Raw genomic sequence first — 13,701 nt, 5'->3', positions numbered from 1 at the left:
TTGGGGATCAGCATGGTGGATGTGTTGTTACCTACCCTTACCACCTGGGGGCGGCCTGTCAGGAAGTCCAGGATCCAGTTGCAGAGGGAGGTGCTTAGTCCCAGGGTACTTAGCTTATTGATGAGCTTTGAGGGCACTATGGTGTTGAACGCTGAGCTGTAGTCAATGAATAGCATTCTCACGTAGGTGTTCCTTTTGTCCAGGTGGGAAAGGGCAGTGTGGAGTGCAATAGAGATTGCATCATCTGTGGATCTGTTGGCGCGGTATAAAAATTGGAGTGGGTCTAGGGTTTCTGGGATAATGGTGTTGATGTGAGTCATGGTCGTTAGTCATTTAGGCAGGTTACCTAACAAAGCATGTGTCTCCGTGTATGCTGATGATTCAACCATATACGCATCAAGCAACCACAGCTAATGAAGTCACTGAAACCCTTAACAAAGAGTTGCAGTCTGTTTTGGAATGGGTGGCCAGTAATAATATATTTTGTACAAATAATTTCTTAAGTTCTAGACCTCATCTGAATTTTGTAATGAATGGTGTGGCTGTTGAACAAGTTGAGGAGACTGAATTACATGGCGTTACCTTAGATTGTAAACTGTCCTGGTCAAAACATAGAGATTCAATGGTTGTAAAGATGGGGAGAGGTCTGTCCGTAATAAAGCAAGGATCTAGTTTTCTGCAGGATCTAGTTTTGTCTAATCTTGATTATTGTCCAGTCGTGTGGTCCAGCGTTGCAAGGAAAGACCTAGTTAATCTGCAGCTGGCCCAGAACAGAGCGTCACATTTTGCTCTTCATTGTAATCAGAGGGCTGATATACAGTTGAAGCCGGAAGGTTACATACACTTGGGTTGGAGTCATTAAAACTCGTTTTTCAACCACTCCGCACATTTCTTGTTAACAAACTACAGTTTTGGCAAATCGGTTAGGACATCTTCTTTGTGCATGACACAGGTAATTATTCCAACAATTGTTTACAGACAGATTATTTCACTTGTAATTTACTGTATCACAATTCCAGTGGGTTAGAAGATTACACGCACTAAGTTGACTGTGCCTTTAAACAGCTTGGAAAATTCCAGAAAATGATGTCATGGCTTTAGAAGCTTCTGATTGACATCATTTGAGTCAATTGGAGGTGTACCTGTGGATGTATTTCAAGGCCTTCCTTCAAACTCAGTGCCTCTTTGCTTGAACCAGGCAGCCGTCATACCGCTCAAGAAGGAGACGCATTCTGTCTCCTAGAGATGAACATACTTTGGTGTGAAAAGAACTGCAAGTCAATCCCAGAACACCAGCAAAGGACCTTGTGAAGATGCTGGAGAAAACAGGCACAAAAGTATCTATATCCACATTAAAACGAGTCCTATATCGACATTACCGAAAGGCTGCTCAACAAGGAAGAAGCCACTGCTCCAAAACCGCCATAAAAAAGTCAGACTACAGTTTGCAACTGCACATGGGGACAAAGATTGTACTTTTTGGAGAAATGTCCTCTGGTCTGATGAAACAAAAATAAAACTGTTTGGCCATAATGCCCATCGTTATGTTTGGAGGAAAAAGGGGGATGCCTGCAAGCCGAAGAACATCATCCCAACCGTGAAGCACGGGGGTGGCAGCATCATGTTGTGGGGGTGATTTGCTGCAGGAGGGATTGGTGCACTTCACAAAACAGATGGCATCATGAGGCAGGAAAAGTATCTGGATATATTGAAGCAACATCTCAAGACATCTGTCAGGAAGTTAAAGCTTGGTCGCAAATTTGTCTTCCAAATGGACAATGACCCCAAGCATAATTCCAAAGTTGTGGCAAAATGGCTTAAGGACAACAAAGTCAAGGTATTGGAGTGGCCATCGCAAAGCCCTGACCTCAATCCTATAGAACATTTGTGGGCAGAACTGAAAAAGCGTGTGCGAGCAAGGAGGCCTACAAACCTGACTCAGTTACACCAGCTCTGTCAGGAGGAATGGGCCAAAATTCACCCAATTTATTGTGGGAAGCTTGTGGAAGGCTACCTGAAACGTTGGACCCAAGTTAAACAATTTAAAGGCAATGTTACCAAATACTAATTGAGTGTATGTAAACTTCTGACCCACTGGGAAATTATTCTCTCTACTATTATTCTGACATTTCACATTCTTAAAATAAAGTGGTGATCCTAACTGACCCAAGACAGGGAATTCTTTACTAGCATTAAATGTCAGGAATTGTGAAAAATGTAGTTTAAATGTATTTGGCTAAGGTGTATGTAAACATCCGACTTCAACTGTATATACTTTGCATGCCAGTTTCTCTTGGCTAAGAGTTGAGGAGAGGCTGACTGCATCACTTCTTTTTATAAGAAAAATTGTGTTGAAAAACCCAAATTGTTTGCATAGTCAACTTACACAAACTCTGACACACACACTTATCCCACCAGTTATGCCACCAGGGGTCTTTTCACAGTCTCCAAATCCAGAACAAATTACAGTATTATATAGCGCCCTTATTGCACTTCCTTCCATATAACTTCCCTCATATTGCTCAAATAAACAGCATAAAGCAACACCTCACTGCACAACGCCTCTCCCGTATTTGACCTAGATTGTTTGTGTGTATGCATTGATATGTAGGCTGTGTGTGTCTTTAAAAAAAAAGTATGTAGTTCTGTCCTTGAGCTGTTCTTGTCTATTGAGGTGCTGTATTATGTCATTCTGTATTATATTTCATGTTTTGCATGGACCCCAGGAAGAGTAACTGCTGCTTTTGCAACAACTAATGGGGATCCTAATAAAATACCAAATACGGTACTGTGGTAGTGGGGAGGTCATGATATGGTACTGTCAGTACTGTGGTAGTGGGGGGTCATGATACGGTACTGTCAGTACTGTGGTAGTGGGTGGTCATGATACTGTACTGTCAGTACTGAGGTAGTGGGTGGTCATGATACGGTACTGTCAGTACTGAGGTAGTGGGTGGTCATGATACGGTACTGTCAGTACTGAGGTAGTGGGTGGTCATGATACGGTACTGTCAGTACTGAGGTAGTGCGTGGTCATGATACGGTACTGTCAGTACTGAGGTAGTGGGTGGTCATGATACGGTACTGTCAGTATTGAGGTATTGGGTGGTCATGATACGGTACTGTCAGTACTGAGGTAGTGGGTGGTCATGATACGGTACTGTCAGTACTGAGGTAGTGGGTGGTCATGATACGGTACTGTCAGTACTGAGATAGTGGGGGTGGGGGTGGGGGGTCATGATAATTTAGCACCTGATTCTGTGCCTCTCTAATATGGAATCCCATTACTTCCATTTGAAAATCCATTTCTTCTAGTTTGTTTTATTATTTAAACTAGCATATATTGCTACTAAAGGAAAGGCAACACCATGAAATAATGCAGTAATAAATAACACATCAGTAAACGTAAATCATATCAATAAATAAAACATGAGAATAAGACATTCTGAAAAACAACAACAGGAAATGGCAGATGGAATGTTTCAATATTTTCCAGAATAAGTGGCCATGTGCACAGCACTTCACAGCAGATACTCCCTCCTTCCCTCTCTCTCTTTCAAGGGTTGTGAAACACTCAAGTGGTTGGAACAATGACCCGTCCAATCATGTGTTAAGGAGCCTTCAGAGCACACATCTAAATACATACAGTACCAGTCAAAAGTTTGGACACACCTACTGTTTAAAGTTTTTTTTTGTTATTTTTACTATTTTCTACATTGTAGTATAATAGTGAAGACATCAAAACTATGAAATAACACATATGGAATCATGTAGTAACCAAAAAAGTGTTAAACAAATGGAAATATATTTTATATTTTAGCTTCTTCAAGGTAACCACCCATTGCCTTGCCTTTGCCTTTACATCGTGCCTAAGAACAGCCCTTAGCCGTGGTATATTGGCCATATACCACACCCCCTCGTGCCTTATTGCTTAATTAACACCCATGTACTGTAAGGTGTTTAGTTTAGGTTGAATGAAAATGGATATTGGATCAGCACACTACAGATGTCACAATTCCAATAGGAGCTGGGAGTAAACCGGCCAAAACTTAATCAGCATTTAAGAGCCTTTGATAGCTACAAGTCGCTTTAGAGTCACACACCCACACACAGTTAATTAGGGATTATCAGTGATACTCTGAGACAGATGCAAAATCTTAGGAATTCATACGAACAGAAAGTGCTTGTTTCTACAGTTTAAATAAGTTTAAAGCGGAAAAACCATGACTACTCTGAGGTTCCGACAGTGAGAAAAAAGTTGGGGTCTTACTCTGAAGTTCTTGGCGGTAGGAGAGGGTGAAGAGGGTGGTGAGTCGGACAGAGACTTCCTAGTCCTGGACAGCTCCTTGGTGCGGGGGTACATAGATGACATCTCCACACTCTACCCAGGACACAGAGGCAGGTCTGGTCAAGCCTCTACAGTAACATCCACAGACAGAGGCTTCCAATCCAGAACAGACAACAACTGCACAGATCCACAGATCTCCTCTTAGGCTACACCCATGCAGATACCTATGGCTGTTGTTGCTGCTGCGCTCCCCTGACTGGGGATCCTGACCAACAGGTGTGTGTGAGGAGCCCGCTCCACAGTCCAGAGGGCTGGAGAGAGAGACCACTGCTAACTTTAGAAATATTGCTGCTGATATGACCTACCTTCCCTTCTTCTGCAAAGTGATCATTGGACAAGAATGAAAACAACCAAAATAGCTATTTCTCCTTTTGGCTAGTACAACTCCTACAAAGACATGCACCTCTGTTTTTCTTAAAAAGTAGACAAATCAACTTAGTTGAGGATTGTTAGATCACAGCTTCATTACTCCGAGACCCTTTCGTACATCAAAGTCGACACAACACACTAAGTCCTCACATCCAAAGATAAACCCAACCACAGTGAAAGGTTTGTTCCAGATGATCTCTTATCCCATGTTTCTCTAAATATCCACTCTCTTTCCTTTTACCTCCCCCTCAACTCTCCTCTCTCCTGTCCCAACTCTCTCTCTCACCCTCCTCCCCTCTCTCGCCTTTCCCTGCTCACTCTAGCTCTGGCAGAACTCTCTGGCAGGCTGCCAGAGGCTCTGCTGTGTACAAGCTCTGGGCTAAAGCTGTCCATTGATGTGGATGAGGATAAGTAGAGGGGGAAGTAGACAGACAGAAGTAGGGGGCTGATACTGAGGTTCCAGAGGTTCAGCTTTAACACTTGGGGGGAGTCAAGATCAACAGTGACCCATCAAGTAACCCTGTCCTCCCATGATGCACTGGGAAGAAGTAATGTTAGTATGAGTGTTGACATTTGGATGTCGAGCCACTGTGTCCGAGCCCTTTCTCCTTTCCACAATCTGTTTCATAGTACTTGCCATGCTGCACTGTAAAGTGAGCTAAGCTCACATGCTAATTTTAAGGCAACCCTCCACTCCATAGTGGTTTTGATTTCTTCCTGCAATATCGGTTACCTCACACACACAGAGGCCTGTCAACAATGACTCAATCTGTGGCAACTGCATTGGATTCTAGAGCACTGAAGTATTAAGTTGCTGCTACGTTTCTCTTTCTATCATACACAATCCCCCATCCTCACATCCCTCCCTCTCAGATTCTGCTCACACAGGCCAGAGGCTCACTGCTACTTTCTTTTTAAAGAGGTTTGCAGTGCTGTGGCTCTTCCTGAACTCTTTTATCCTCTTCGCTCATCTACTGAAAGAGACAGAGAGAGAGACAGAGAAAGAGAGAGAGAGAGAGACACAGAAAGAGAGAGAGAGAGAGAGAGAGAGAGAGACAGAGAGAGTGCATGAGAGAGTGCATGAGAGAGAATTGAATGCTGGCCTGGCGGTCTTGTGTTGAGCCCTGGCCTGGCACGCTCCCATCCCCTTGCTTTGAGTCATACTGAGGACAGAGGTCTGTCTCTCCTGTTTCTCTCCTTTTTACCGAGTGGACCCAGTGACCATTGCACATGGCAAATACAACCATTCAACTGCAGAAAAGAAACGAGACACAATAAGAGAAAAATAAATATTCAAACTGAGATTATTCTTTTCTTTATGTACATTGATTTTTCACATTAGATCTCTCTGTGATTTTAAACATTGGTGTGTAGGCAGAGTACTTTTCCTGGAGTTTTGACTTGTCATGTCATATCAATTATACATTACGTGTGCTTTATGGCCCATAGTTTAAGATAAGCACCACTGAAGTTTCACGTAATATAAATCCTGATATATGAGATTCCAATCTGTTCATATGGATTGTTCCAATACATATTCAACCAGCTTCACAGACCATCTGTGTGAGTCTGCTGGACAGTCTGAGTTCCTACTAGCTCATCAGGTAGTCAAATGGCTTCCCTGTGGCAGTGAACTGCACTGGCCTTGGCTGTGGAGAAATGCCTGCTGAGACCTATATAAAGAGTTGATTTCAGCTGAAGTTCCACACACTGGATCTGGGGCTTAGGTCGAGTAGACTGGCTCTCTCCTTTATGACTTTCAATATGGAACATTCTCATACATCACTTGGCTAGGGTCCCCTCCTCTCCTCTATCTCCACTTCCAACTCAGAATAACTCTGGTCCTTAAACACTTACTTTGGAGTAAAGTAATTTGTGTTTTGTCATATGTTACTCTGACAGGTGTAAAAGAAAGAGTTTTCAAGAAGTGGATAGTGGCTGCTCCACTAATGTAGGTGTTCCTGGCAGAGACAGGTCCCTGGTGTGTGGTCATTCTGCAAATCACATAGAGGCCAAAACCCAAACACATATAAATGCACAGAGACACATATAATAAAACATACAGATACCTGCAGACAGACATACACTCTCTCCATCTGTTTTCCTGCCTTCACCGGTCTAGTGATCTTTAGCATCTTTATGGGGGTTGAGCTGTGCCTTGGCCTAAGTCACAGCTGAGAGATTATGAGTTCTGAGAGAGGTCACAGATACTCTGGGGTTCTAATGCTACCCTCAACCCTCCTAAGCCAACCTGCTAACTGCAGCAGCAGAACTGCTGAATCTCTGTAGCACACACAGCTAAGCTCCATGCCGTGATGGGCTATCCAGAACTATCTCTCCTTACATTGAGAGTCTAACAAACAGTCCTGTGTTTAGCTCTCAGAGCTGTCATGAATTCTGAATAAGTGAATAATCAGGTCTGTGACGATAGAGGGAGAACAGAAGGCTCTCCCTGATAACTTAATCTAAACATCAGGAGCAGGAGAAAGTAGTAATTATGCCTGGCAGCAAAGTCTCTCACTCTATTTCTCTCTCTTTCTCTCCCTCGTTCTTTCTCTCAGCCTCCCCGTTAATAATCCCCTTACAGAGCAGTGAAAGCCGTAAGGTCTTCAGCTGAGATCTACTGCACCTGTCTCTGGGCTCTCTTCTTGAAAAGCAGAGAGAGAGAGGAGAGAGTCTGCTCAGATCATTATAGAGGCAGGCAGAGGTCATCGTTGGTAATGGGGCCTGTGGGCACCCTTCCATCCTTTCCAGATGAAACCATGCTCACTGGATGGGGAGGGGGGGGGGGGGGCATTATCACAGTCAGATTTAGGTCCTTGGTTAACGCTGAGGAACGCTCATGTTACTGACCGTCCATGTCTGGGATTCCACCTTAGGACAGCAGGACGGTGATAGAGACAGTGAGCTCAAAAAGCTATCACTATCCCTTTCACACTATAGTATACAGTATACCATCCTCATGTTAATCTACATTCTACTCTGTGACTCCTCTCCACGTCCAGGCATCCACCAAATTGCCTTAGCCCACTCCCATTAATAAAATGGCAGCAGTTTTACGAGCGCCTAACCAATTGTGCTATTATGTGTTTTTTCCCCCACATTATTTGTAACTTATTTTGTACATAATGTTTCTGCCACCGTATCTTACGACAAAAAAAAAGCTTCTGAATATCAGGACAGTGATTAATCACCTCAGATGGAACAAAGATTTTTTGCTTCAAAAAGCACCCGACAAGACCAACATCCCCGTAATTGGCAAGAGAAAGAGACGCAGGTACAGAGGACACAGAGCGGGGTGCCTCGTAAGGATCCGCAGAATGTGAGTGGGAAAGCTGCCGTTACCGTCAATATTACTCGCCAACGTACAATCATTGGACAATAAATTAGATGAGGTACGATCACCAATATCCTACCAACCGGACATCAAAAACTGTAACATCTTATGTTTCACGGAAACGTGGCTGAATGATGACATGGATATTCAGCTAGCAGGATATACGCTGCACCGGCAAGATAGAACAGCACACTCTGGAAAGACGGGGGGGGGGGTGCACAAAATCTGAGGAAGTCTCTAGATTTTGCTCGCCTGAAGTAGAGTATCTTATGATAAACTGTAGACCACACTATTTGCCAAGAGAGTTTTCATCTATACTTTTCGTGGCTGTTTATTTACCACCACAGACAGATGCTGGCACTAAGCCAGCTATATAAGGTAATAAGCAAACAGGAAACCGAGCACCCAGAGGCAGTGCTCCTAGTGGTCGGAGACTTTAATGCAAGGAAACTTAAATCAGTTTTAACTAATCTCTATCAACATGTTATATTCGCAACCAGAGGGAAAACAAATTCTAGATCACCTGTACTCCAGACACAGAGATGCATACAAATCTCTCCCTCGCCCTCCATTTGGTAAATCTGACCACAATTCTGTTCTCCTGATTCCTGTTTACAAGCAAAAATTAAAGCAGGAAGCACCAGTGACCCGGTCTATAAAAAAAGTGGTCAGATGAAGCAGATGCTAAACTACAGGACTGTTTTGCTATCACAGACTGGAACATCTTCTGGGATTCTTCCGATTGCATTGAGAACTACACCACATCAGTCACTGGCTTTGTCAATAAGTGCATCGAGGATGTCATCCCCACAGTGACTGTACATACATACCCCAACCAGAAACCATGGATTGCAGGCAAGATTCACACTGAGCTAAAGGGTAGAGCTGCCGCTTTCAAGGTGCGTGACTCTAACCGTATAAGCGTATAAGAAATCCTGCTATGCGCTGCGACGAACCATCAAACAGGCAAAGCGCCAATACAGGGCTAAGATTGAATTGTACAACACCGGCTCTGACGCTCATCTTATGTGGCAGGACTTGCGAACTATTACAGAAAACAAAGGGAAGCACAGCTGCCAGCTGCCCAGTGACACCAGATGAGCTAAATCACTTCTATGCTCGCTTCGAGGCAAGCAACACTGAGGCATGCATGAGAGCATCAGCTGATCCAGATGACTGTGTGATCAGTCCCTCCATAGCCGACGTGAGTAAGACCTTTAAACAGGTCAACATTCACAAGGCTGCGGGGCCAGATGGATTACCAGGACGTGTGCTCCGAGCAGTTCACTGTAAGATCTACACCTGTTGTATCAGCGCACGTGACAAATAAACTTTTATTTGATTTGTGCTCACCAACTGGCAGGTGTCTTCACTGACATTTTCAACATGTCCCTGATTGAGTCTGTAATACCAACATGTTTCAAGAAGACCACCATAGTCCCTGTGCCCAAGAACACTAAGGCAACCTGCCTAAATGACTACAGACCCATAGCACTCACGTCCGTAGCCATGAAGTGCTTTGAAAGGCTGGTAATGGCTCACATACCGCCCAAATAGATCCACAGATGGTGCAATCTCTATTGCACTCCACACTGCCCTTTCCCACCTGGACAAAAGAAACACCTACGTGAGAATGCTATTCATTGACTACAGCTCAGCGTTCAACACCATAGTAACCTCAAAGCTCATCACTAAGCTATGGATCCTGGACTTCCTGACGGGCCCCAAGGTGATCACCCAAGGTGATGAGGGTAGGTAGCAACACATCTGCCATGCTGATCCTCAAAACTGGAGCTCCCCAGGGGTGCGTGCTCAGTCCCCTCCTGTACTCCCTGTTCACCCACGACTACGTGTCCTGGCACGTCTCCAAAACCATCATTAAGTTTGCAGATGACACAACAGTGTAGGCCTGATCTCTGACAATGACAAGACCTATAGAGAGGAGGTCAGAGACATGGCCTGGTGGTGCCAGAATAACAACCTCTCCCTCAACGTAACCAAGACTAAGGAGATGATTGTGGACTACATCTCCATTTCACTGTAAGACCATTCAAGTTGGAATTCCTAATGGTGAAACTGCCACGACCGTTTGCAATATTACAACAACAAAGAAGTTACTGCAAACAACTAACACTGTTATTTCCTCTCTGACATAATTGCACGCACGATAGAAGAGCACTATACTGTACTGCAATTTGTTTACCATGCTCCTCAGTTCGGCAATAAAAACAATAACAATGGTGGTGGGGCGGCCAGTGGCGCTGTTTCCCCCCTACTGAGGATTCCATCTTTAAGGGAAATTAACAGAATTAGTAACTGTGAGCTTTTTGCTGAAACATATTGTTTTGAAAGGGATTTCCAGCCATTCTGCCCTGGGAGGAATGTACACCTTTGGTTGCATGGACACAGTCTGTGCAGATACCTAACCTACAGGTGGAAGGAACACACCATCACAGATAGAGAGAGACAGAGAGAGACAGAGACAGAGAGAGAGAGAGAGAGAGAGACAGAGAGAGAGAGAGAGAGACAGAGAGAGAGACAGAGAGAGAGAGACAGAGAGACAGAGAGAGAGAGACAGAGAGACAGAGAGACAGAGAGAGAGAGACAGAGAGAGAGAGAGAGAGAGAGAGAGAGAGAGAGAGAGAGAGAGAGAGTGTGTTGAATTGACTACAGTATAATTATGGCTGTAGAATTCAACGCTGAGAAGCAGAAGAGGAGCTCCCTGTTTTGCCCAATATGGTATGGAATGTCAAGATACCTCGAGCATGTATGATGTGGTAGGAGAGGGAGAGAGAAGGGAAGAGAAGGAGAGGGGGTATGTGGGTACTGCAGCCTGCCCTGGACTCTCTCCCACTGTGATTGCAAAACAGCCCTATCACAAACACTCCCAAAGCAAACTACACTAACATTGCAGTACATCTGTAATCATTGCATCACAGATCCTCTTTAATGGTCTCTGTGTACAAGGCTATTGTTATTATGTGAATCAAAGAAATGCAGCTTTGAACACACACAACTAATCACACACACACAATCACAATCACACGCACGCAAACACACACACACACACACTTAATTGCAATATGATATTTCAAGAATCATAGGAATCCCCGCTATGACAATAGAATCAGTGAGGTGTGTAATATAATATACTAATAAAATTGCCCATTGTAAAAGCATGTAATGTTCATCAACAAATGCCCCATCATCTGGGAGGAAAATGGTACTGTACTGAAATTATAGTGTTTTTTAGCACCACCTACTGGTAGCTGAAAATGTCACAGACATTTCTCAAAGTAGTTTGCTCACTATTTGGATTTCGTTTTTATTCACCTTTAATTCTGAAAAATGTCAAATCTATAAGATCCTATCTTTGACATTGTTTGTAAATGTGCTGCTTTTAGTAGACTCCATACACCACATACCTCAAAATTCTGGTAGGCTTCATCTGACTCTTGGTCACAGAATCGAACTTGTTTCTCTCTTGTGGAGAGGACATGTTTGGAGGGATCCTCAATTGGGTTCTGGTTTTCATCTTTCCATTCAACAACTACAGTATTCACATGATAAGAAACAATCACTAAACAGTTACTGCACCTTACCATGACAAGTTATTTATCCTATAGAGATCTTGCAGTAAAAAACAAAAAAACAAAAAACAACAACTGATCCACTGACTGTATAAAGTCTTACATAAACTGGGTGTCAGGTATAACTTGTTCTTCCTATGGTACAGTATGTCACATGACAAGGATATTTGGGAAGAGTAACATTTCTGTAACAAAGCAACTTCTTGAACATGGCAGAAAAATTTAAACACATCTGTATTCAGTCATAACTGTGTGACTGTGTACAATGGTTGGGTTTCTGACCTCTGGAGGATGTGCGGTTGGCCAGGCTGGTATAGTGCCCACTAGCAGAGGAATATTCTGCCTCCATGGTCCCCAGCCTTGATCTATGATTTCCGAGCTTGAAATGAGAAAAAAACTGCACTTCAATGCTTGGCTCATCTGAACCTCAAACTACGCAGCTACTATAGTACAAGATGATCTCTCATTATCATAGATTATCTACTGTAACAATAACTAATGACAACAATACGATCCTGAGGGGAAAGGCTAACACAGAATTATTACATTTTTATCCCCACCTCATCTATCTCCCTGCTCCATGTGGGACTGTGATCCTCTGTCTCCATAGACTGAGCCAGTTTGGTCCTGGTCTCTCCTCTGTCCTCTGCAGCCCATTTCCCCCGCAGACAGGACCTGTCAGTCAGTCTGCTATGTCCATCTGCTGTCTGTCTGTCTCTGTCCAGGGGAGACAGGCTGTTGGTCCTCTGAGCTTCCTTCAGTTCAGCCAGGGTCACACCCTGAGGAAGACACAGACAGTACATCCTAAGATCAACAAGATACTACAGATAAATAGTCCAACAAAATCACATTGATACCAAAGAATATCTTTGGGCCAGTTTTCCTATCTTGGGGCCTAGTCTTGGATTTGTAATGAAGAATTTCCATTTAACATGCATTTTCAGTCCTGGCCTGTGGAGTGCGTTTTGTTTAGTACCTGTGTGGATCTGCGGGTTTGCCTGGCTTGGCGGGATCTGGCCTTCCTCTGAGACTCTGCCTCCTCATCTCTCACTGGGGTTAGATAGGACCTGCATAGGTTGGAAACAAGGCAGCAGCACTTTGCAGGGCAGACAGTGCATTCAGGAAGTATTCAAACCCCTTGACTTTTTCCAAATTTTGTTACATTAGACATATTCTAAAATTGATTCAATTATTTATTTTCCTCATCAATATTCACACAATAACGCATAAAGACAAAGTGCAAACAGGTTGATATTTTTTTTTGCACATTTATAAAAAGAACAGTACATACCTTATTTACATAGGTATTCAGACCCTTTTTCTACAACTTGATTAGAGTCCACTTGTGGTAAATTCAATTGATTGGAGATGATTTGGAAAGGCACACACCTGTCTATATAAGGTCCCACAGTTGACCGTGCATGTCAGAGCAAAAACCAAGTCATGAGGTTGAAGGAATTGTCTGTAGAGCTCAGAGACAGGATTGTGTTGAAGCGCATATCTGCGGAAGGGTACCAAAAAATGCAGCATTGAAGGTCCCTAAGAACACAGTGGCCTCCATCATTCTTAAATGGAAGAAGTTAGGAACCACTAAGACTCTTCCTACAGCTGGCCGCCCGGGCCAAACTGAGCAATCGGGGGAGAAGGGCCTTGGTCAGGGAGGTGACCAAGAACCTGATGGTCACTCTGAAAGAGCTCAAGAGTTCCTCTGTGGAGATGGGACAACCTTCCAGAAGGACAACCATCTCTGCAGCACTCCACCATTCAGGCCTTTATGGTAGAGTGGCCAGACGGAAGCCACTCCTTAGTAAAAGGCACATGACAGCCCGCTTGGAGTTTGCCAAAAGGCACCTAAAGGACTCAGATCATGAGAAACAAGATTATCTGGTCTGACGAAACCAAGAGTTACGTCTGGAGGAAACCTGGCACCATCCCTATGCTGAAGCATGGTGGTGGCAGCATCATGCTGTGGGAACGTTTTTCAGTGACAGGGACTGGGAGACTAGTCAGGACTGAGGGAGGGGTCTGAATACTTATGTAAATGTACTATTTCAGTT

The 13,701-nt window shown here is 43.8% G+C and overlaps 1 protein-coding gene across 6 annotated transcripts in view; it reads right to left on the bottom strand.

The window, feature by feature from the left end:
• The window catches only part of LOC109908122 (protein phosphatase 1 regulatory subunit 12B), a 38,213-nt gene that overhangs the window by 22,734 nt on the left and 1,778 nt on the right, over nucleotides 1–13,701 (bottom strand). For 4 of the 6 annotated variants that reach the window (XM_031794383.1, XM_020506610.2, XM_020506612.2 and 1 more), the window contains exons 2-6: nucleotides 12,621–12,711; nucleotides 12,205–12,423; nucleotides 11,927–12,023; nucleotides 11,480–11,604; nucleotides 4,271–4,381 (exon numbers count right to left, since the gene is read on the bottom strand). In XM_031794383.1, the coding sequence (XP_031650243.1) occupies nucleotides 4,271–4,381; nucleotides 11,480–11,604; nucleotides 11,927–12,023; nucleotides 12,205–12,423; nucleotides 12,621–12,711 (643 nt within the window). The remainder of the gene's footprint in view (nucleotides 1–4,270; nucleotides 4,382–11,479; nucleotides 11,605–11,926; nucleotides 12,024–12,204; nucleotides 12,424–12,620; nucleotides 12,712–13,701) is intronic. The other 2 variants (XM_020506613.2, XM_031794384.1) reach the window with 1 other exon arrangement.

The sequence above is a fragment of the Oncorhynchus kisutch genome, linkage group LG17 (genome assembly GCF_002021735.2).
Source record: "Oncorhynchus kisutch isolate 150728-3 linkage group LG17, Okis_V2, whole genome shotgun sequence".
Classification (NCBI taxonomy): domain Eukaryota; kingdom Metazoa; phylum Chordata; class Actinopteri; order Salmoniformes; family Salmonidae; genus Oncorhynchus; species Oncorhynchus kisutch.
The sequence above is the reverse complement of the archived record's forward strand: the minus strand, read 5'-3'. Positions and strand labels throughout refer to the sequence as shown.